Source organism: Megalops cyprinoides, chromosome 12 (genome assembly GCF_013368585.1).
Source record: "Megalops cyprinoides isolate fMegCyp1 chromosome 12, fMegCyp1.pri, whole genome shotgun sequence".
Lineage (NCBI taxonomy): Eukaryota > Metazoa > Chordata > Actinopteri > Elopiformes > Megalopidae > Megalops > Megalops cyprinoides.
In genome coordinates, this window is record NC_050594.1 from 3,003,177 (window position 1) to 3,025,270 (window position 22,094).

Sequence of the window (22,094 nt, forward strand, 5' to 3'; positions counted from 1 at the left end):
TGAATTCTAGATGGAACAGCGAGCAGGGACTCTTAATCTGAAGCGCTGGGGTAAACATCCACCTGTGGCCATGTATACCATATCAAGGGTCATCTAAGTAAGGGCACACTAGTACAGTATATACCTGCCTATAGAGATGAATACCATGTAAAAGATAACCTGGACAAGCGCACACTAGTGCAGTGTGTATCCAGCTATACAGATGAACACTAGGTTAAGGGTAATGTGGATGAGGGCACATTAGCATGGTATATATCCATCTGTAGAGATGAATGTTATGTGAAACCTATTCTGGATAAGGGCAAACTAGTGTCGTATGTACTCAGCTGTGTAGAAAAACACTGGGTAGAAAGGTAATCAGAATAAGGGCACACTATTGCGGTGTATATCCAGGGCTCCCTCAGAGCTGGTAAATCACTACCTGCTCCAGCAGGTCCTCCACCCTCCTCTGCCAGGCCTCCCTGGCTGCGCTCATCTCCTGCTCCTTCTGCTGGGACAGCTCCGTCAAGGCCACCCGCTTCTCCTCCTCGTGCTCCTCCCTCAGCTCCTCCCGCAGCTTCTTACACTCCTGCCTGAGGAGAGAGAGGGGGACACGCCCAGCGCCCCGCATCGTCACCTCCCACAGACCACCACACTCACTGCTGCAAGGAACGCTTCAGCATGCATTCGGCATGCAAATGTAATTACATGGTAACAACCATGTAACTACTATGTTATTACATGGTAGTTAAAATGAATAAACGTGGAGCATGAGTTTACTCCTTGTGCTCCTCAAGAAATCATTTGACTTGACTTTACAGAGAAAGAGAGAGAGAAAGAGGGAGAAAGAGAGAGAGAGAGAGAGACAGAGAGAGAGAGAGAGAGAGAGAGAGAGAGACCCCAGTGGTTCTGACAGTGGGGCAGGCTATATCATCTTACACTCAGTAGGCAATGTTATCAGTAATTACATTGTACCCACTGTGATGGCAAAGTGTACCGAATATGTAGCTGCATGAACAAAGCCCTCGCTGAGCAGCTGACCTTTAGAAAGCTGGCAGCAAACACTTTCCCGGGGTTTAGTTTACGGTCTTCAGAATGCCGCTCCTGTGGCGTCACGCACAAATAACTGCATAGTTACTCAGACCTGGCACTCTGAGTGGGGTCCGGACTGGGGTAACGGGAAGGCAAAGTGTCACGAGCTCCAAAAACGGCAGAGCGATCGCACATCATCAGTGAGTCACGACGCTGAGCCCGCTGCGGCGTCTGTCTGCAGAGGGCTTTTAATTGGGTCGTATGAGTCAGAGATGCACAGCACACAAAAAGCCAGCGTTCCTCGGACATCGTTAGGGCTGGGCTAACGAGCAGGAGGACATGCCAGGCCTGCAGACAGGGCATAATGACAGATGAGCTGACACTCATCAGCTTTCTGTGCCTGCTTCACTACCTGCAAGAAACTAAACGAGGAAGAAAATGGTGGAAGGGAAGAACCCTTAAATCAGACACCCTACTATGTACAATAATATTATCTCTTCAAAAAACAGCCTAACGATTATATTTCTTCCATTATTTTAAGACTGTACCTCTGTGGTTTATTTGGCTTTAAGAGTCTGGACTCTGGTTTGTTCCCTGCTGTGGCTGCAAAATTACTTTTTGTTCACCTGCTGAACTTCATGTTATACCTGCTATAGTGTTCACTGCTTTTGCATAGGGGCCATTTGGAGGACTGTGTGCAACCTCTTTGTTCAGAGTTCTAGATCAATTTACACGTGACAGACAGATAATTATTTAGCATTACAGATTTGATTAACAGACACACCCAGGGTGACCTACATAGCTAACATTTTACACATTATTCACAGTAGTAACATTGTAGAAATTCAGGTTAGGTATCCTGCGGGGCACACCCCGGGGAACGGCACCCGAAAACCTTACATTACAGGCCCCACTTTTTAGCTACGGCTCCGCACTGTTGTCCTACATGTGCGCTCAAAAAGATTTCAAAGGCAGAGGGAACATTAATTACCATAAACACAACACGAATACTCCCCAGGGCTCGAACAGACAGCTGTGTGACGCCACTGTGGGCGCCAGAGGGAGAGGCTTCTCGGAGATGAAAAGCCACTGATTTAAAAAACATGAGAGTGGAGCCGGGGCCAGGCTTAGCCCGCTAGCACGCACCTGCCTCTGGGCTATGGAAAGGTCTGCGAACTAGACGCTGGAAAAAAGTCAAAAAACGCATGAGAAAGTTTGCTATGAAGCTCCCCAAAGCTAAGAAAAGGCATTGATATTCAACTGTCCTTCTTGTGTCAAGCAACTTCGCGAGGGGCTGAACTGAAAACTCTGAAACTCTGAAAGCTACCATACCCACGTGGCAGAGCTTCAGAGAAAATGCTCTCATGGGACACAGTTGTCCTAATTACCCGGGGAAAGCTCTGGCCCTGCAATCCACAAGCTGCTGAAGTGTGACTGCTTTTCCAGGAAGCCTGAAACATGGACATTATATACACATCCCACATACCCACATCACACATGCAGTATATCATCACAACAAATAGGTAGGAACCTCAAAGCTATTTCCAGCTGGGTTATGTGTGACTTATAAAATAAGCTTTAGCTATTGGCCATACGATAAGTGGCACTGAGTTTGACTCAACCATAAATGCACCTTAAAGTCTCGGTCCATTTAAGCTCCAGCTCCAGGGTGGTCTTGTCCATCTTCATCTTCTCCTCGGATTTCACTGTGATAAGCCTGGCCTCGTGCTCCTGTTTCTGAGTCTCCATCTCCTCCTGTGGGACAGTTTTAGGGATGGAAGGTAAGGGTATGGGGTGGGAGTGGGAGGGTGGTGGGGGCGATGGAGGTGATGAGTAGAGTGCATAATCATACAGCTGATGACAAAGTCATGCTCCGTCCAAGTAAGTCTGATTCACTCTTTAAACATGAGTTTGAATCTATCACTCTGTAAATGCAAGTCTGAATCTATCACTCTGTCCATGTAAGTCTGAATCTATCACTCTGTCCATATAAGACTGAATCTATCCATCATTGGAGGTAATGTGCTGACAAATGTCCCATCTCCCATCACTAGATGTTGCAGACACATGTGCTACATGTACAGTGGTACACTTTCAACAGTCACAAATAAGAGAAAATCTGGCACTAAACCTGGCTGTTATGTGAAAAAATATATTGTTGTTGCAAGCAGACATCATTATCCAACATGACTTACATGCTTTATACTTTTACAGTATCCATTTATATCATATGACATTTAAAGACAAAATTCAAGGTCCTTTGCATAAAGGTGTGCCAGTAAGAAATGCCGAATCTGAAAGCTAAATTTCACTGCTTGGGTTTACAAGTTCAGTTCCTTTGCCACAACACTGTTTACTTTGCAGTTATAATTAAACATGCAGGCCCTGAAGCTAATTTTGTGTACAGGCCTGTGTTGGCCTATGTAGCCCTGCTAGGCTGCTGATCCTACCTGCAGGGCTGTAAGGATGTTGCTGGTCTCCCTCAGTCGGGCCCTGGTGACGTCCAGCTCAGTGAGTAGCTTCTCCTGGGCCTCCTTCAGGCTGGAGATCTGACCCTGGGCGGAGGTGAGGCCCTCCTCCGCCTGCTGGACCTCCTCCTGCAGACGGGTCACCTGGGGCCAACAGGGATGGGGTGAGACATTCAGGGCAACAGCGAACAGCCCCTGGATCCTACACAATCATATTCATTACCATTGGTACCATGGGCAGGCTCTTTACCTCCTGATTGGCTGTGCTGAGTTTGGCAGTAAGATCCTGCCTCAGGGTCTCCAGCTGTTGTCGGAGGTGGGTCTTCTCCTCCTCCAATGAGACTCTTTCTTTCTCAAACTGCTGCTCCATTTCCTGTGAAGAGACACAGCCAGGGTGCATTCAATGGACCATTGTAGATAATGTGCACAAGCCCTTGATTGGTTCAGAGGCCTCACGCTTAAACCAATCAGAAACAAGTACACTTTGTTACAACACAGACAAATAAATTATTCTTTATTATATAATGTGTCATCAAGATTCTGATTGGAGATGAAGTCCAGAGCTAATTTTAGCATATTTTATAACCTCTATAAACTGACTTCCCATCAGCCATGCAGCAAAATACCACGGAATAAAACTGTGGCAGCAGAGGATGTCGTGAAAGAAGAAAAGCTGTTTTATCTCACCGAATTCTCTAGTACTGTAATTCACCTCTGATTGGTCCAGGCACACAATCCAGGAGAATGATTGGCTAAAAGGTAGTGACCTGAAGCATCTGGTGAGTTAAATAACTCACCAATACTGAGACAGGAACACACAAAATAATACATTCCATCAATTAGTCATATATGCTGATATGACAGTTAGGCTATTTTCAGAATGGTATGGAAATATTCATATTTCAAACTGAGGGAAAAAGAAGTAAGAGAGACCACTAAGGGCCAAAACCATGGACTTCATCATGTATGTAGCTCAAATGAAAAATAAATGGACTTTCACTGATACTAAAATACTATTTTGGTCTGCACTTCTGCAATGTCTTTTAGAGGTCCTTGTTTCAAGAAGACATCTGTGCTGTCTTCCAACTGGCACAAACGTCAGCTTGCGTTTCCTTATCTTTCTGGTACCCCTGAACTTGGTGTTCTGGGAGGAAGAAATATAATGAAATCGTTCATAGTTCAAAGCAATCTTGGCTTCTCAGAAGTCCCCAGCCCCTTCATCCGCCTTCTCTTTCATGTACTAATACTGCGCACCTGCTCCAAATAGACCTTAAAGCGCAGTGCAGTCACAGACGTCACTGTACCAGTGCTTAGCCAGAGAATGCCGCCTTTAATACAAGCACTTTAATCTTCTGCTAATTTGCCTGCATGTGAGAGAGAGAGAGAGAGAGAGAGAGAGAAAGAGAGAGAGAGAGAGAGAGTGTGTGTGTGTGTGTGTGTGTGTGTGTGTGTGTGAGAGAGACTGTGTGTGCATGCATGCACATGCCTATGTGTATATATGTGTATGTGTAAATAATTAGAGAAGGACCTCCGGTTTACATGTGTGTCATTAGAACAGGCACAAAGCTGCAGTAAGCAATGCCTGACTCCATGACTCATCACTTAACTGAAACACAACGACTTCCATTAATATACTTGGAAACCTTCCCATATCTTCCTGCTCCTGTTTTCCACAACAAAGATATGAGTCTCTGACCTCAAACCCATTTCAGGGTAGCGCACTGCATCACTGGAGATGGAATGCATTTTATCTAATTAATCTAATTAAACCGCTGCCGACGGCTTTTCTTCTGAGCTGCTTCTCTGCTGTTTGCGCAGGCTGTGTGTCCGATGCACTGCGTGACTTTCCACCGCGGAGGCAGTTTCAGAACCCGCTGAATGCAGCCGTGTTTGGCAGTAAACAGTCCATGGTCCAGCTCAGCTTCTAAAGGTGCTGTATCAGAAACAGCACAGAGGGAGTCTGCACTCTTAATGCCCCTCTCACACTTCACAGTGAGGTTGGGGAGAGGCGTAAGGGAGAAAAGGATGTGACGGACCGAGGGAAAAGCCTCAAGGCTCGACCAAAATAAACGGGAACATCATCAATGTCACCGCACCACTCCCGGTGACCCCCGTGAGTCACCACTGTGGGGATGTCACCCCCCCACATCGCGTATCTGTTGTGAACTTTTTACCCCCGCGGTTTTCCCCTCGCTCAGACCGACAGACAGATGCTAGGCGCACCCCCCAGCACAGACGGCCAGCCTTAAAGGGCACCCTGAAGAAGCACCTGCAGTTAACTCACAATTACAGATTCATGCCTGGAAGCAAAGGCCTCTTTTTCCCGGATCTGTGCCAAGCAGATTCACAAATATCTATGGTGTGGGGATCAGCTTATCTAGATCATAGAGAATAGTGAATCTTCCCTGCATCTATGTTGCATTGATCCAGAAAGTACATAAAAAAAAATGAAAAGCCCAAGGCCCACACATCACCTGAGCAGACCCACTGATCTTAATATTATCTGTATGGGTTGAGTGTGGATGCATTCATAAACTAAGCCATCCAGATTTTTTAAAGATCTGTGAATTCCTGCATTTTTGCACTGCAATTGAGAGAGACACACAGAGTGAGGACAGGTTTTGGTTCAGGAATACTGGAATCAATTCTAGACAAGAAAAAGGTACAGATAGGAATACTACCCATTTAAAACTATGAGGAAAAGCATGTCAAATAATGAATGAGATTTCCCCATAAAGAAAATCTGAACTGAAACCACCATCCTTCTGCAGTCAAATGCCTCTGCATATTCAGTGTACTGCAGCTGTCCATTCCAGAATACTTACACAACAATTTGCCTTTATCACAAGCTGACCTACTTTCTGCCAAGTGCGTATTTATTTACAAGTTTTTCAATCGCTTTCAAGTTCAAAACTCCTTAACACAAAAGCCCAAACTCAGCGGTAAAACTCTCAGCTTTTGGGCACACTTTGTCATCATACATATAAAAAGCTCTCAACCACCAGCTCAGCTCTTTAAATACTGTTGCCGTTCATAAAACCCTATTTCAAATGCTAATTGCTATTCCAGCAAAAGACGAACTCCACTGTGAGGCAAGATCATTCTAGCAAATGTCCTTCTCTCTGTGAGCATTTAAAGCAATGACACTGATAATTGGTACAACATGAAAAGCTGTGTAGTATCTACATTGGTTCATAACAACGTGGAGCAGACTGCAGAAGTTGGTCTGGACACGGTCATGGTCACTGTCGTGGCCATGGTTGTGGTCAGCCACAACAAAACTAGAGCAGCAATTATTGGCCATACTATAGATTGTGGATGTGGCTAGGGTTAGGGTTAGGGTTAGGGCTAGGGTTAGGGTTAGGGTTAGGGGTAACAGGCAACATGGCATGTGCTTATGTGAGGCACAATGTAGTCAGTGGAAAACATCTTACAGCATGGCGGTTTGAAGGCATTTCTGCATGCAATGCTGTGTTCTGTGCTCAGAGGTAGGAAAGGAGAGACTGCACTGGTGGGCGTGGCTGTGAGCTCACCGCTGAGAGGGAGATGGCACAGGCAGGACTGGAGGAAGGGAAAAACAGCCTTCGCCTTAGGAACAGTCGGAGAAACATAATTTCTCATAACGGCATGTTCCACGGAATCGATTCAAAAGCACAGCCACTATTGAGCGAATTTTGAAAAAGCACAATGTCCCCATGAATCAAATCTATTCAGTTCCATTTCAGAGAAATGAGGACAGGGTAAAGTCGATACAGCAGTGATATGTTCACTTTTCTCCGCTGCTCTGGTACTTTTCTCCTAAAGATTCGGAAAAGTGAAAAACCTAAAACAGCAACCTAAATTCTGCATTCAGCAGCCAAAGCCAGGAAAAGGCCAGAAACCCACGTTTTTGAGTCAGAATTGAAGTTTATCTCGCGAAAGCTTCACCAAAGCACAGAATCATTACCAACTGCTAGTTTAACAATCCAAGCAAAATTAGGCAAATGAAACGTTTTTAAAGACATCAAACACAAAATAAATGAGAATTTAATCACAAACTTTTGAAAACCAGATCAAAGCAATTGAGCAGAACTGAAACGCATGCAGCCACTCTGACAGAGTGGCATTTTGGCCTCGGGTACGAGGACATCACCAGCCCCTCTGCTCGGCAGCAGAAGACAGCAGTCCGCCTCATTAACTCCCTCCACTGTGTCACTGAGTGCGCTTCTGTCACGTCTGATTGGCCGAGGCCGTCAGAGCGGCGGCTCAGCCAGTGCTTTGCGCCTGATGATGTCTGCGTGGACGAGCAGCGCTGTTGTTAAACAGCATTATCGGACAGGTCTGCGGTGAGGTAAAATCGATATCGGGGGGGGCGGCCGGCGTCACCCGACACCTCCCCCTACACGCATCTCGCGGCTCGGCCGCGAACGTTTCCTCGCTGTGCTTAACGAGGCGTTTCAGCCTGCCTGGCACTGCTGAGGCGTAACGCTGGCACACACACCCTGCAGGCTGCACGCTGCCAGTGCCCAGAGATGCACTCCACACCGTCTGTCTCTGATGGTGGCATGGCGGCATGGCATGGTGCTCTGTATAGTACATTATAACTGTAATATAACTATGTAGTGCTAGCAGTATGTGTGCATTGCAGTGTGCGTGTGTGGTGTGTGTGTGTATGTATTGTAGTGTGCGTGTGTGTGTGTGTATATGTATTGCAGTGTGTATTGCAGTGTATGTGTGTGTGTGTGTATATGTATTGCAGTGTGTATTGCAGTGTGTGTGTGTGTGTATATGTATTGCAGTGTGTATTGCAGTGTGTGTGCGTGTGTGCATGTGTGTGTGTATGTATTGCAGTGTGTGTGTGTGTGTGTGTGTGTGTATGTATTGCAGTCTGTGTGTGTGTGTGTGTGTGTATGTATTGCAGTCTGTGTGTGTGTGTGTATGTATTGCAGTGTGTGTGTGTGTGTTGCAGCGTGTGTGTGTGTATGTGTTGCAGCGCGTGTGTGTGTGTGTGTGTGTGTGTGTGTGTGTGTGTGTGTTGCAGTGTGTGTGTGTGTGTGTGTGTGTGTGTGCGTGTGTGTGTTGCAGTGTGTGTGTGTGTGTGTTGCAGCGTGTGTGTGTGTGTGTTGCAGTGTGTGTGTGTGTGTGTGTTGCAGCATGTGTGTGTGCGTGTGTGTTGCAGCATGTGTGTGTGCGTGTGTGTGTGTGTGTGTGTGTGTGTGTGTGTGTGTGTGTGTGTGTGTGTGTGTGTGTGTGTGTGTGTGTTTGCTCACAGTCAGCAGGTGGCTCCTCTCCCTCTCGGCGGAGCTGTGTGTGCTCTCCAGCATGCTGCGGTGTTTTTGGGACAGCTCCTCCAGTGCCTTCGCCTGCGCCTCCTTCAGATGGGCCGTCTCCTCCTCGTACCGCACACGTACGCTCATCAGCGCCCTCTCATGGACCTGCTTCTCCTCCCGCCGTGCCTGGGAGGGGGGTTCAACACAATAAAAACATCACCTGTGCGCTCACAAACCTGGGCCCAGAACCTCCATCCAGGAAGCTCATTGTGGGAGTCTGGATTATACGCGGCAGTGTGGTGCTGAGCCGGCCCTTCAGTGTACCTGACCTCTGAAACTGTCTATCTGCCCCATGGTAGCAAAGACCCGCGAGCAAAACAGAGCCACCGAACCACATGAAGCTGGAGATCGCAAGGCGACTGCCAGACACACACTGACTCAGCAGGAAAGCTGCACTGATTCCCATTGGATGAAATGATGAGTGATGTCATGGATTACATAATGACAGGGACAACTGGCACTGGTAGAGCTTCACAATGTTTAATAACAAAATAAAAATGGATCCTTTTCAAACACTGACGTCCAAAAAGACACAATTAGTAATTAGCCCAAAGATACATAATTAAAGGCTGAGACTGTTCATTCAAATCAACCCTTTGCCTTAGGAGCTTGCTGAAGTCACACAATAGAAATTTTTGTAAGAAGCAGACCTAAAATAGCTTTTCTGCCTTTTACTGCAGCTGGCTTTGTGTGGCTAATCCCCTGAAATGTCATTATTCTTTGGAAATAATGGTTGGATGCTCTGAGTGGGCATGATTTTCCTGGGCTGCTTGCACACCTCACAGCTTCAGAGTGGCCCCCGCTGCCCTGCTCCGCTCATTAGGAGGGCACACAGAGACAGATTGGGGGTAATGCATCTTCATTTGGAGACAGTCGGGTTTGAAGCACAGCTTAACGACCCAAAGCCCAGGTCTCAGACAGAGAGGTTTATGCAGATCATCGTGACGGCTGTCAGAGACGCCATACCTCAGTCTGTAGTTTAACTCAGCACAAATGTCAGCACAGACACATGCAACGCTAATGTGGAACTTTGGGGCGGCTCTGTGAAAAGTAATTCATCTTACCATAAAGTATGGATGTCAACTGGAATTCTGTTGAAGCAATTCAGGTTAACCACTATCCCCTGCCACTACCACTAAAGGTACCATTTCAGCTCCTTCCTTTGGCTGCTTCAGCCTGTGAGTTCTGGGCAAACTCATGGATTGCAGTGAAATCCTGACAGCTGCAAGCATGGGACTCTGATGAAGCTACGCATTTAACCAGAGTATGCCCATAAGAGGAGTGAGCAAAACCACTGGACTTTAAATAAGATCAGCCGAACACTGCAATAAACAAGAGTATGCGGTTATCCAGCATGCCGTTACAGGGTCGGCGGCAGGCACCTTCTCCAGGGAGAGGATCTCCTGTCTCTGCTGCTCGTCCAGCGCCTGGCTTTTGCTCTGGATCCCTGCCTGCTCCTCCTCCAGCCTCAGCACCCTCTCCTTCAGACGGGATCTCTCCGACTCCAGCTCCCGGATGGACGCCTCGTGGGTCACCTGTGTGGCCTGAAGGCTGCCGATCTGGCCTGGGGAGGGACATGCAGAAACCACTTCAGCCCGGAAAATGTTAGGCGTAAGTTCAAAAGCATAACTATAATGATGAAAGATGAATTTGTGCATAACTATTGGCCTTTTAAATTATGGGAATATGGCAGTGGATTAGGAATGAAAGGGGCCTGTGTGATGAGGTGGGTTAAGCTGATTGGCTGCTCAGGGCCAGGTCATGCACCACTGTGGTAGCCCAGGCCTCCACAGCCAATCACAGCACAGCTTCTTGTCAAAATGTTGTGGCTGTTTCCTTGTGTAGGACTCGACTTCCATGTAGCATTTAGTAAAATGTGTGAGCCGATTAAAAAACAAAAGCCATCAACTCATTCGAGGGCTTGTATACCAGAATAAACTGGACTATACAGCAGGGTGGTTTGTATTAGATTTCATTACTTAAAACTGATTGGACAGCAGGGTTTTCACATGAATGTTCAACAATCATTGGGTAGCCATGCGCTCATCATATCACCCAGTAGTGACTGGACAGCAGGGTGATCATGTGATGGTGGTCATCCTTCACAGGTCACATGACGGGGGAGGAAAGGATGGGGGCATCTCACTGGCTTTGAGAAGGATCTCGGTGGCCTGCTGCTGGACCCTGTCCCGGGCCGCCTCCAGCTCGCATTCCGTCTCCTGCTGCCGGATGGAGGTGATCTCTCCGTCCTGCACTGCCTCGTCCAGCTGTCTGTGCAGGTCCTGAAAACCAGGAGTGCGTGCAGTCATGTAGCACCATATAACACCGGATGCACTTTACAGCCCTCAGTTAAGGTGTGGTAAAATGATAAGAAATAGAAACACCACATTGTTAGCTTGCAATTACCTTAACTAGCCATATTGTGTGTGGGTCACTGCTCGGAAATAATGAGCAAAGTAACTTATAGTTATTTTTTATAGTTATTTAAATTACATGCTGTCATTAAGTGGTATTGCAGCATAGTGGTAAGTAGCACGGCTGGTAACTGAAAGTTTGCTGGTTCAATTCCCCAATGGAGCACTGCTGATGCATCATTGGGCAAAGTACTTAACCCAGAATTGCCTCAGCAAATATTCAGCTCATATCAATGGATACTGTAGGGTACTGTAACCTATGGCAGTCGCTCTGGATAAGAGCATCTGCTAAATGACATTAATGTAATGTAATCACAGCTATAAAGTAATGCAACGTTTTACAGTACATTCCACACAGTATCCTTATATGGGTAGAGTAGGGATTACTTGGATAGTTACTGAGGCAATTTTGGGTTTAGCATCTTGCCCAAGGGTACAGCAGCAGGGTCCTAGTGAGGAATTGAACCAGCAACCTTTCGGTTATGAGCCCTGCTCCTTTACCACCACGCTACACTGCCGCCCCTATGCTACACTGCCGTGGCTGACAGAGACAGGGCGGCGGCTGTGTTACCCGGATGGTGGTCTCGGCGCTGTTGAGCAGGGTCTGCAGCCGGCTGGCCTTCTCGCGGCTCTCGCGGGCCTCCTCCTGCACCCGCTGCAGCTCCGCCCGCAGCTTCCCCAGGGCACGCTGTAGCCCGGCCTCCTGCACCTGGAACTCCTTCCTCAGCTCCGCCTCCGTCTTCTTCCAGGCCAGCAGGCTGTCGGCGGTCAGCTGCTGCGTGCGCTTGGCGGCCTCCAGCTCGTGCTCGTAGAAGGCCTGAGCCTCTCCCAGCCGCACCTCGTACTCCTCCGCCATGCGCTGCCGGTCCTGACGCAGCTCCTCCACCAGCTCCGCCAGCGACTCCACCTCTGCCCGCCGCAGCTCCTGCTCCTCGCCCTGCCGGGAGCGCAGCACCTCCTGCTGCGCCTCCTCCCGCCTGGCGGCCCGCAGCTCCTCCAGGGCGCGCCGCTTCTCCCGCTCCAGCCGCGCCCGCGTCTGCCCGAAGGAGCGCAGGCGCTCCTCGAAGTCGCGGCGCATCTCCTCGGCCTCGCGGGAGGCGGCGATGACCCGCTGGGTGTGCTGCGCCTCGGCGCACAGCTGCGCCTCCTCCATGCGCTGGCGGTACGCCTCCAGCTCGGCCAGCGCCCGCCGCTTTGCCCGCTCGTGCAGCTCCGCAGACTCCTCCAGGGACTGCAGCCGGCGCCGCAGGTCCGTCTCCTCGCCAATCTGGCTCTGGTACTCCAGGATCTTCTCCCGGGTCTCCGACAGGATCTGCTGCACCTCCTCCTCATGCGCCTCCTTCAGGGCCTGCAGGTCGGCCTCCTGCTCGTCGTTCTTGGTGTTGAGGGCGTAGATCACCTGTGGGGGAGTGACACAGAGGGGGTCAGCAGGAGAGTGTGAGGCGGGCGCGCCGATTTGGTGGTGGGAGAGGCGAGTTCCCCCCTCTGACTGTAAAGTGCCCTCAGATAATTGCATTTACATAGAACCTTCCATTTAATTATTATTATTACCCTTTGGGGAGATCAAATGAAGGGCACATCCCGAAAAAATAATGAGTATAACCTCATTTGAAAAAAAAATATATATAGAAAATTTTATATATATATATATATATATATATATATATATATATATACTCTCATGAATTTATCATGTTTTTCACAGGGGGAGATCACGCACCGCAATATTCTGGAGCACCAGGAACCACATTAATACCCACAACTTAACACTAAATCAATTAGAGATATTCAAGAAATGCTAAATGCAACAGAATGACAAGTTATCTGCAAATGAATGTAAAAGAGAAATTTCCAACATGCTTCTGAGAGAAATCCTAGATACGGCATTCACCTGAGGGTTTCAGATCTTCTGAGTCCAACAGGCTCTTTAGTAACAGCTTTGGAGTTTCACGCCAATCAAAACAGCAAGAGAAGAATCACCCCAGTCCTTTTCCTAATCCATCAGCCCGCTGCCGCAATCACTGCCCTTCTGACGTCGCATTCATTTATTTCTGTGATCATCTAAGACAAATGAATAATTCCTAGCGCCTAACACAAATTTGACAATGTGTGTGTGTTTTTACTGTGACCAGAGTCCCTTGGCAAACAATGGGCCAGATACATGAAAATTAGGCTGCTTTAATATCAGATTCCCTGGCGATAACGAATGCAAATGTCTCTACCCTGACCCTCCTTCAAGTAAATGTCATGCTTAAGGTTCTTCCCTGCATTTCGCCTGATTCTTAATGGATACAATTCTGCCAGCTTGCTTTAGATTGCTTCATTGTTTCAGTGTGCTTATTTTAATCTGTTCACTTCTGGAGGTTGCCAAACTGACCTTGAAAAGCGACAGATTTGCTTCTGGGTGCTTTGTGAACAGAAAAGGTGCTGAGGAGGTCTGAAAAGTTGCTGGATTCAGTGACAAAAGCTCCTGGTGCACCTGGCAGCTCGGCTCTCTCTGTAACAGCCAGCGAAGTGCAGCCAGGGTGCAGATAGGTGCTGCTCTCCGCGTGACGGAGCGGTGGGAATAGGCCTGCAATGAGTACACACTCGCCAGCAGTCAGCATCTGTCCGTGAGGGGTGGAAATCTCAAAAGCACACAGCCCAAAATATCTGCAGGTTAATTAGGCCTGTTAAAGCGGAATCTGACATGAATCTGTCCGCACTCTGCAGGTAAAGCTGAACGCCCTGTCGGGATGAATCACACCAGGTTGGCTCTTTGCTGTTTGCTGTAGTTTGGGGCTGTGTGAGGCGCAAATCGCTTGGCTTCTGTCAGACTCTTCTCCTGTTCTGGCACAGCCTTGCAGAATTTCAGGACCTTGGACAGGGGTGGCCTCGTACAGAGCCACGTGCACCCTGAGTTTTCTGATAACCAGCCACAGTGCTGCTCGCTGCCTTTAACGGGCCCGTTTGGAAGGCAGTCTGCAGTATATTTTGGGAGAGATTATGCATAGACACCGCCCCCACACGTCCCCATTCCCCTCAGCCTACCTGTTCGTTATTTATTTTTTATGAAAACCTCTTTTTTTTTTTTACTTCTTACTTATTTTCTCTACTGTCTCCCCCTGCCAGTAAAGGGCAATAAAACAGCCATCTGTTTCAGCCGGCTTTGTGGCCTATCACCACCCAGCATGGTGGTCTGCCAAAAAGGACACTGGCCAGAAAACACATCATGGCAAAGGGCAAAAGACGGGCCCCACGCCCTGGAACAGCCGTCCAAAGATGGGGGCCACCACCTGGGAGGACGTGGCAGCCTGCCTGAAAGAAGTTTTGACTGAACTGCTGAGCCTGAAGGCAGCAGGCTGCATGGAGCCCCAGGGAGGCCCGGCCCCCAGTGGACAGGCTGTGACCCAGCACTGCCAGGACCGGGAGGCAGACCCAGGGCTGAGGGACCCTGAGTGCTGCTCATGGCTGGGAATGGGGGGGGAGAGCAGCATATGGCCCATGAGGATGTAGCAGACCTCCAGGCTTCCATAAGGGAGGATGAGGCTGTCTCCCATTCACATCATGAAGAAAACCGAGTCCATCGTCCTCCTTCATGATCTGTGGAGCTCTGAGGAGAACAGGAAGGCACTTTAGCTAGGCCACACCCCTGCGCTGACCTCCAATCTCCCTCCACAGACACCCCCCCGGGACTCCTCTACTCCCCTGACCTCCAGAGTGCCCCTGATCCTCTTCATCCCACAAGCCTCACCTCCATGTCTTGAGGGAGTCGCACTCTTCTAAACACGTTGGATGCCATCAAAAGTGAGGGAAGTTGTACCCTTGGGCAGGGTACTTAACCCAGAATTACCTCAGTAAAGATCCAGCTGGATAAATGGATAAAACTGTAACCATATGTAAGTTGCTTTGGATAAGAGTGTCTGCTAAATTGTAATAATATAAATGTAATGTGATGAAAGTGTTGGAGTCTCAACCATCACGAAATGTCTTTAGAGATGAACTTTTCCGCTGCCACATGCTTCCGTTTTCATATAAATCAGTAATACTATTTGCTAAATGTGTCCCTTCGCCACGTATTTCATAATGGGGAGAGTTCCTGATTTTGCGTTTGTAATTCCAGCGTGTACTGAAAAACTCATTTCTTCTAGCTATGGAAAGTTACACAGATGAGACATGCGTGGGTTTGGGGGTGACCCTGCTGCTGTATCTGGGATTAGCCTGCACGCTGTTTGGTAGATCTGCGGTAGAAATGTCCCCGGCTCTCCGCAGGTACAGCTGACCTCTAGCTGGGACAGGTCAGCGGAAACGCTGCCAGCCACCTGCTCTGTTTTCGCATGACTGTGCCGCCCGCCTTACAGCGGGCTTACAGCTGTATTTTCACTCAGAGACGCAGGCGCATTCAAATGAACAGCACAGGGCAGCCGCATCACCTCAGACCTGAAAAACCCATCTGACACAAAGCGACCAGCTGGGACCTTGCGCTCTCTCTCTTTTTCTCACTCTCTCATGGGAAAAATACTGTGCAAGATTACAGAGATGATTATTTTGGTAAAGGTGCATCTCGGTTTACTGTGGTACCGTACTGCTGAGGCTGCTGAACAGCACAGGAAAACTGTCAGAGCACATTAAATTTATAAGACTTTACATAAACAAGGCAATTTACCTGTGTAATAGCACAGTGGTTACATAACTGAGCACTGTGCAGCTGCAAGCATGCTGTGCATTAACACACATTCATACGACAGCGCGGTCTGACAAAGAGCTAACAGCAACGTAACACAAGATAACATCTGTGAACAGCAACATAAAAGAGAGTCCATGTTTATTTATGTGTTAACCCAGCACCGCTAGCAAAACTCTTCAGGTGTGAAAACATTTCTGATCACAAGATTTCTCTATTCTTCGTGTAACGGTAATGAGGGAGAGGGCCAGTATCACTCCTCCTTTGTGTCTTCTGAAGACGCTGAGACGGCTTTAATGGGGAGGGATGCGCCTGACTACACAAGCACCCACGGTTCATCTCCTTTGATGTTGTTGTTCATTTGCGGAACAGATTAAGTTCATTGTTGGGAGATGCAGGTCGCTTCTCTCTGCAGCGGAAGTATCAGGCTTTGTGACTCATCAGTGCGCAGTCACGCCACATTACAGTATGGGGCACAGGGAGAAGAGATCGCACAGCTGACTCATCCCGAACCCAACGGCCGGGCCAGCGGCTCCACACCTGGCAACCCAAACGCCTTCCTCATAGCCATGCTTTTTTTCCATTTTTAACCTCACATCACCTATGTTCATCATTTTAGACATACTGTATTTTACCTTGAAGCAGACCTTCTGTGAAATTTTAAAATTTGATACGTTTTATAAGGTGTGTTGAGTATTTGCATGCTTGGTGGCACAAATCACATACCATAAGCCTACAACCCACCCTCAGTGATGCAAGTCGGCCTTCCAACCAACCAGAGCTTGACATCAGCCTGAATGGAAAAATAAAAACCCTTTCCTGCAGATCACTCACAGACACTGCCACTCATCTATAATGTGCTTTTTGCAAGTGAGAATTCATTGTTCAGAAACTGAATGATACTCAAGGCTCGCTCTGTTAGAAAATCATCTTCCACTGTGAATATCTGATACAATACACATCACCTCCTGTTTGGTTTAACCCTAAGCAATAATATTATCAGAAAATAATCATAAGAGTGCCCTTGAATGTCAGTAATTTCATTCAGAGGAATCTCATCCTCTCCTACATTAACATCCATTACACAGGGTAAAATTCACCAATCAAATACCCAGCTGTGCACTGTGGACTGGGCTGTCATTTCTGAAATTTAAGAGTTGTGACACCAGCACACAGAGTATGAGAGAGACCTCAGCATGTGAATTTAGTAACAAACACGATGATCAAAAATATCCAATGGTTCCCAGCACTGAATGTTTGAGTCTTCAAGGCCTGATTCACCCTCCCCCACCCCCAGGTGCCGTGCTGATCTCCAGGTGTGAAGAATGACTCACACCAAAGAGAGCTGCACTCACTCACACCTGCAGGCAGGGAAATGGATGTCACTAATTTCCTGCCATTTTACACAAGGTTCTACACTCTCCTCCAAGAATACTGATGAAAGATAATAAACAATGATTAGCCATTTGAATAGTGTTCCAAGAAATATATCACTGATCTTATGGTTGACTATTGAAATAACCGAATATAACTGGTCTCAGCCATATGAAGAAATGATTTTAATATATAACATTTCTAATGATGCTACGCAAGCTTGTAGAACAGAGGCACAAATGAGAATGAGAGATGACAAACTGGCTGAATAATATTGATGGATGGAGTCTCACTCCTGACATTGGTGCAATGAAGTCTCACTCCTGACGCTGGTGCAATGAAGTCTCACTCCTGACGCTGGTGCAATGAAGTCTCACTCCTGACGCTGGTTCAATGGAGTCTCACTCCTGACACTGGTGCATGCAGCTTGAATATTTAACATTTCCCTCCTGCTCCTGCTCAGATTGCATTGTATGATTGAGGACAGCTTTAGCGTCAGCCTGAATCAGCTGTGAGTGGCACAGCCCATCTCTGCCTTCAGAACGTAATGGAGTTGAACCAAAGTCACGTCCCCCCCGTCCCGGGACAGAGGAGAGGGGGCCCGCCAGCAGACAGGCATCACCGAGCCCCGCCAGGACAGGTGCCAGTCGCAGGTGCGCGCAGCCAACAATCTGAAATCGATGGAATCTGGCAGACGAGATGGGTGTGGCAGCCTTGCTGGCTCAGGGGAGTAAGAAGCGGGAAGGCACAGCAGCGGGCGGCAGCGGGCGGCTGATTTTCAGCCTGAACATGAAAGGGCTTTTACTCGCAGAGTGCAGAGAGGGGCTCTGCTCATTTTTCATCTCCCTGCTGGTTCCCCAGGCGTGCCCGGGCCCTGCTGTACAGTGTGGGAGGCCAGGGGCAGGCGGAGTTTAACAGCAGGTCCAGAGAGCACCCAGCCGGCACTCTGGCCCACCTGCCCTGGCAGAGAGGCAGGGGACCAGCAGCACTGACTGGTCAGGGAACTTCTTTTACATTATTACATTATTGTCTTTCCCAGAGTGACTCACATAGATTATAATTTCTGCGTGTTATCCATTTGTACAGCTGGATATTTACTGAGGCAACTGTGAGTGAAGTACCTTGCCCAAGGGTACAGCAGCAATGCCTCAACATGGGATTGAACCAACAACTTCTCGGTTACCAGCCCCGCTTGGTACCACTATGCTACAGTGCTGCCCCAATGATTATGATATCACATATTATAGTATATATAGTGTAGCATAATTCATTATTCATCACTAAGCTGGGCTTTAGCCACCACTGAAAAAAACAAATTGCAAAATGTCACCAAAATTACACATGGTGTGGAGTATTTGCTAGTTTTTTAAGTTGTTTTGGCACTTAACAACCTGTCCTCCATGGGTTTGGACTTGTGGACTCTAAAGCCATAAATCAGAGGGACAGAATGCCTCTCGAGGTTAGCCACCGTGACAGTGAGACCTGCTTCTGCCCCATCTGCAAAACGCTGGGGGCGCCTTACGCTGAAGGTGAATTTATCATGCCGGCATGATTCTGCATCAGTTACAGGAAAGACTGTGTGACTTTCAGTGAAGCCTTAAAACTTTGGAATGGGTCGGATCGTCATGGGGTGCAGTATCCGACCCTGAAAGGGCAACGGGTAACGGGTCAGAGGTCAGGTGTCAGAAACATGCAAGTGGGGTGAGACAACTTATCATAAGGGAGACTACCTACTCTACCTCCCTTCCTGCTTCTGTTAAGAAGTTCCTCTTTAAGTAAGTTCCTATTTAAGTAAGTTTCCCATCTAAATTTTAGAATGTGAAGGTGTTCCATTGATGTCTGGTGGCAGTAACAGAATTGTCAGTGTACTTTCAGTGTGAAGTACAAGACTGTACATAGTGTTCGACATCTTGGCACTGCAAAGGACTTTGATGCATAAGAGGACGATGCATAATGGACACAGGAACACGACCTGATGGCCCTTTCAATGTAGGAGTGTTTAAAAAGCAGAGCAGTAGTTTTAGCACTCTCCTCATGGCTCTGGGTTAAAATGTCAGGTAAGTAACTCATGCTACAGCCCTGAGCAAGATGTTTCTGCTGGGGCTTCACACTAAAAGGCCAGATGTAGTGGGTAAATGGACCTGGGAATGCTCATGGCCATTCAGATAAAAGCACCAACACAATAAATGAATAATAAAGTTTAAAAATAATGTGTATTCTCTCAGGCAGTTCCTGTTCTCCATACAGCTCCAGTTTGGCTCTGAGAAATTACTGAGAACTGTCTAGGGATTTTGTAGCTGTTCTAACACAAAAGGTATTCAGAACACACTAAAACAACCCTACCTGAATCCTAAATTGTCCTGGGACTGTACTTCACCAGCTAACATGTTAGAATATGTGGTCTTTTTCACTGCCTGTATTGTGTCCCTCTCCGGCATGCTGGACACACACAGAAATGGCAGGAGTCCTGGAAATGTATGGCATTTAGGAAGATACACATACCAGCATCCTACAGACGCTGCACTAACCTGGGGTTAGCTCAAACCCCACTTAACTAGTGATGGTACTGTTTTCATCAGCGGGTTGAATTGGGGTTGACAAAACAAATAGGGTTGAATAATAAAAAAAAACGTCATTTGTACACCTATTACCATTTAATAAGGCATCATGTTACAAGCCCCCTTGCAAGGTACAGCTATTTATCAACACGGCAACTGTCTCCCCTCGATTGACAGATTTCCATAAAGACTAATCAGAATCTTGCATGGTATGGACTGCCTATCGTCCTTTTTTTATTTTTTTATTTTTTAAAAAAAGGTAGTTAATAACGGCTTTTATGTGGACTTGAAAGGTTGTAAATTATTTTAATTATCTTCTTACCTAATGAAATAAAATCAGCATGCTTAGAGCTGTGATTTCATGACATCATCGAGTGACAGAGTGTAGTGTAAACTGTTAGAGATTACCAGGCGATGTGTAAGTTATTTTCATTTAATCACAGTTCAGGAAGAGTTTTTCATTTTAATTGCATGCAGCTGAATGCAAAGCATATTGAACTCGTGAACTGGGTCGATCGATCTTCGGGAAATAGGGTGGTCTTAGTGCGCCTCAGCCAAATTTAAAATCAATCCTAAATACAGGAGAAAAAAAAGCTTTTTAATGTTTTATTTGTTGTTAAACACCGGCATCTTTCGCACTCAGGATCGTTTATGGAAAAAAGTAACACCTTGTGGGATAGAGGTAGTCCCCAGTATATCTAATCACTTATTAAAAAGCTTCAGTGGTCAATCATCTTTGCAGCAGAATTAATAACAAAAATTTCAGTCGACATTGTGCAGCACTATATTAGGATCTTGTTCTGCAGCGGCGTCAAAGGCGACACGTGAGTTAAAAGGAGCCAATTGATTCACTCTGTAAGAACGAACATTCGGTTCGTTTCATACGGGGAGCATCAATCAGCCAACAGACACCCTTTCAGTTCTGGATATACCACTTACCTACCATAAATCTCATACTGCCACAATTTGTGCTTGTATTGCACATGAGTAATTTGGTGTCATTTTAAATTTCTAACAACGTGTTGTACTTTCAAACCTGAGAAACAACAGGGTTATAGCGAACGACTGCAGCTAGCCTTATTAAAACGTACAATGGGGTATTCCTACCAGCAGGAACTGGGTCACTACAGAGCATACCCTTAATAGATTACCCAAGGTATGAATTCCCTGACGTGCGAGAAGAGCGCTGTGCTACTTCGACATCCAACAAGGAGCAAGCAATCCACCCTTTGTCAACATGCTTTTCACATCAAACAGCTGGGGGGATGTGCGTACTGTACCTTTGTAAGCTGTGCTATTTTCTTGCTCATTTTCAGGTGTAGATCCTGTGTATATTCCAGAGTTAGGCTCGGCTGGTAAGACATGCTCGATGATGTTGAAGCAGAATTGTACTTCCCCGCTCCGGTGGATGAATTGCCCGTACTGTAGTAGTCTTGTTGCCAATTCGTTCCAGTCGCCATCTTCAAGGTCCTTCAAATTAGGCTACTGTTCCGATAATTAAGGGTTGCAATTTCCAAACATAAAAGGCACAATTATCCGCGCACTTCAAAGACTCGAAGACGGGCACTCAACTGACGTGGGGTGCAGCAAATGGTTAGAGTAGCAAACGTAATATATTTCCGAGTGTCTTCCGTTTACAAATATGTGATTGGTTGATTCAGCGTGCAAATCGATAACATATATAGACTACAAAGCTAGCTAGCTAACGTAACGAATTCATAGAGAATTGCATGCTACTCTTCGTGCGCTGGGTAATTAAGCTAGCGAGTCTAGAACGTTTTCCAGGTACATCACTGCGTTATTTTCAAGCAAGACATCTGCAGCAATTGTTAAACTCATCCTTTAACCTAGCGTTTGCTGTCGCACAGAGGTTCCCACGCCATTTCTCTCTTGAAGCAAAGCGAGTGTTTGGCATTCAGATTCCTCCTAAAACCGTACTGCCCGTCACCTGCGGTGAGCGACAGGAAACTACCAGCGTGTACGCAGCCGGATAGCTGTGCTAGGGACCGATCGCGGTGTTGAGTGTGGACGCGCTCATGCCTGTAGCTGAAACAAAAGCGAATCCTTTCGGTTGCAGGTGTTTCGCTCCACCGCCAGCCTTACGCAGCCCTTCTCCCGGGGGGAGGCTGCTCCGCAGGCGAGGATCCAGCGGCTTCGTGTCCGCCAGTTCGTAACCCTCCGGTTGGCCAGTGCCGCTGTTACAATCGAGCAACAGTTTACATTACGGTGTGACGTCAGCTTCGCGATGCTCTGCACCTGGCAGAATTGCGGTAATGCGGGAAGTTGAGGAAAATTAC

The 22,094-nt window shown here is 47.4% G+C and overlaps 1 protein-coding gene across 2 annotated transcripts in view; it reads right to left on the bottom strand.

Moving 5' to 3' along the window:
• The window catches only part of zgc:85722 (uncharacterized protein LOC407982 homolog), a 39,915-nt gene extending 17,904 nt beyond the window's left edge, over window positions 1–22,011 (bottom strand). For both annotated transcript variants that reach the window (XM_036542374.1, XM_036542375.1), the window contains exons 1-9: window positions 21,078–22,011; window positions 11,774–12,601; window positions 10,935–11,070; window positions 10,171–10,352; window positions 8,729–8,914; window positions 3,730–3,852; window positions 3,462–3,623; window positions 2,645–2,766; window positions 422–572 (exon numbers count right to left, since the gene is read on the bottom strand). In XM_036542374.1, coding sequence (XP_036398267.1) covers window positions 422–572; window positions 2,645–2,766; window positions 3,462–3,623; window positions 3,730–3,852; window positions 8,729–8,914; window positions 10,171–10,352; window positions 10,935–11,070; window positions 11,774–12,601; window positions 21,078–21,257 — 2,070 coding nt within the window. In that variant the 5' untranslated portion in view covers window positions 21,258–22,011. The remainder of the gene's footprint in view (window positions 1–421; window positions 573–2,644; window positions 2,767–3,461; window positions 3,624–3,729; window positions 3,853–8,728; window positions 8,915–10,170; window positions 10,353–10,934; window positions 11,071–11,773; window positions 12,602–21,077) is intronic.
• Between the last annotated feature and the right edge of the window lie 83 nt (window positions 22,012–22,094).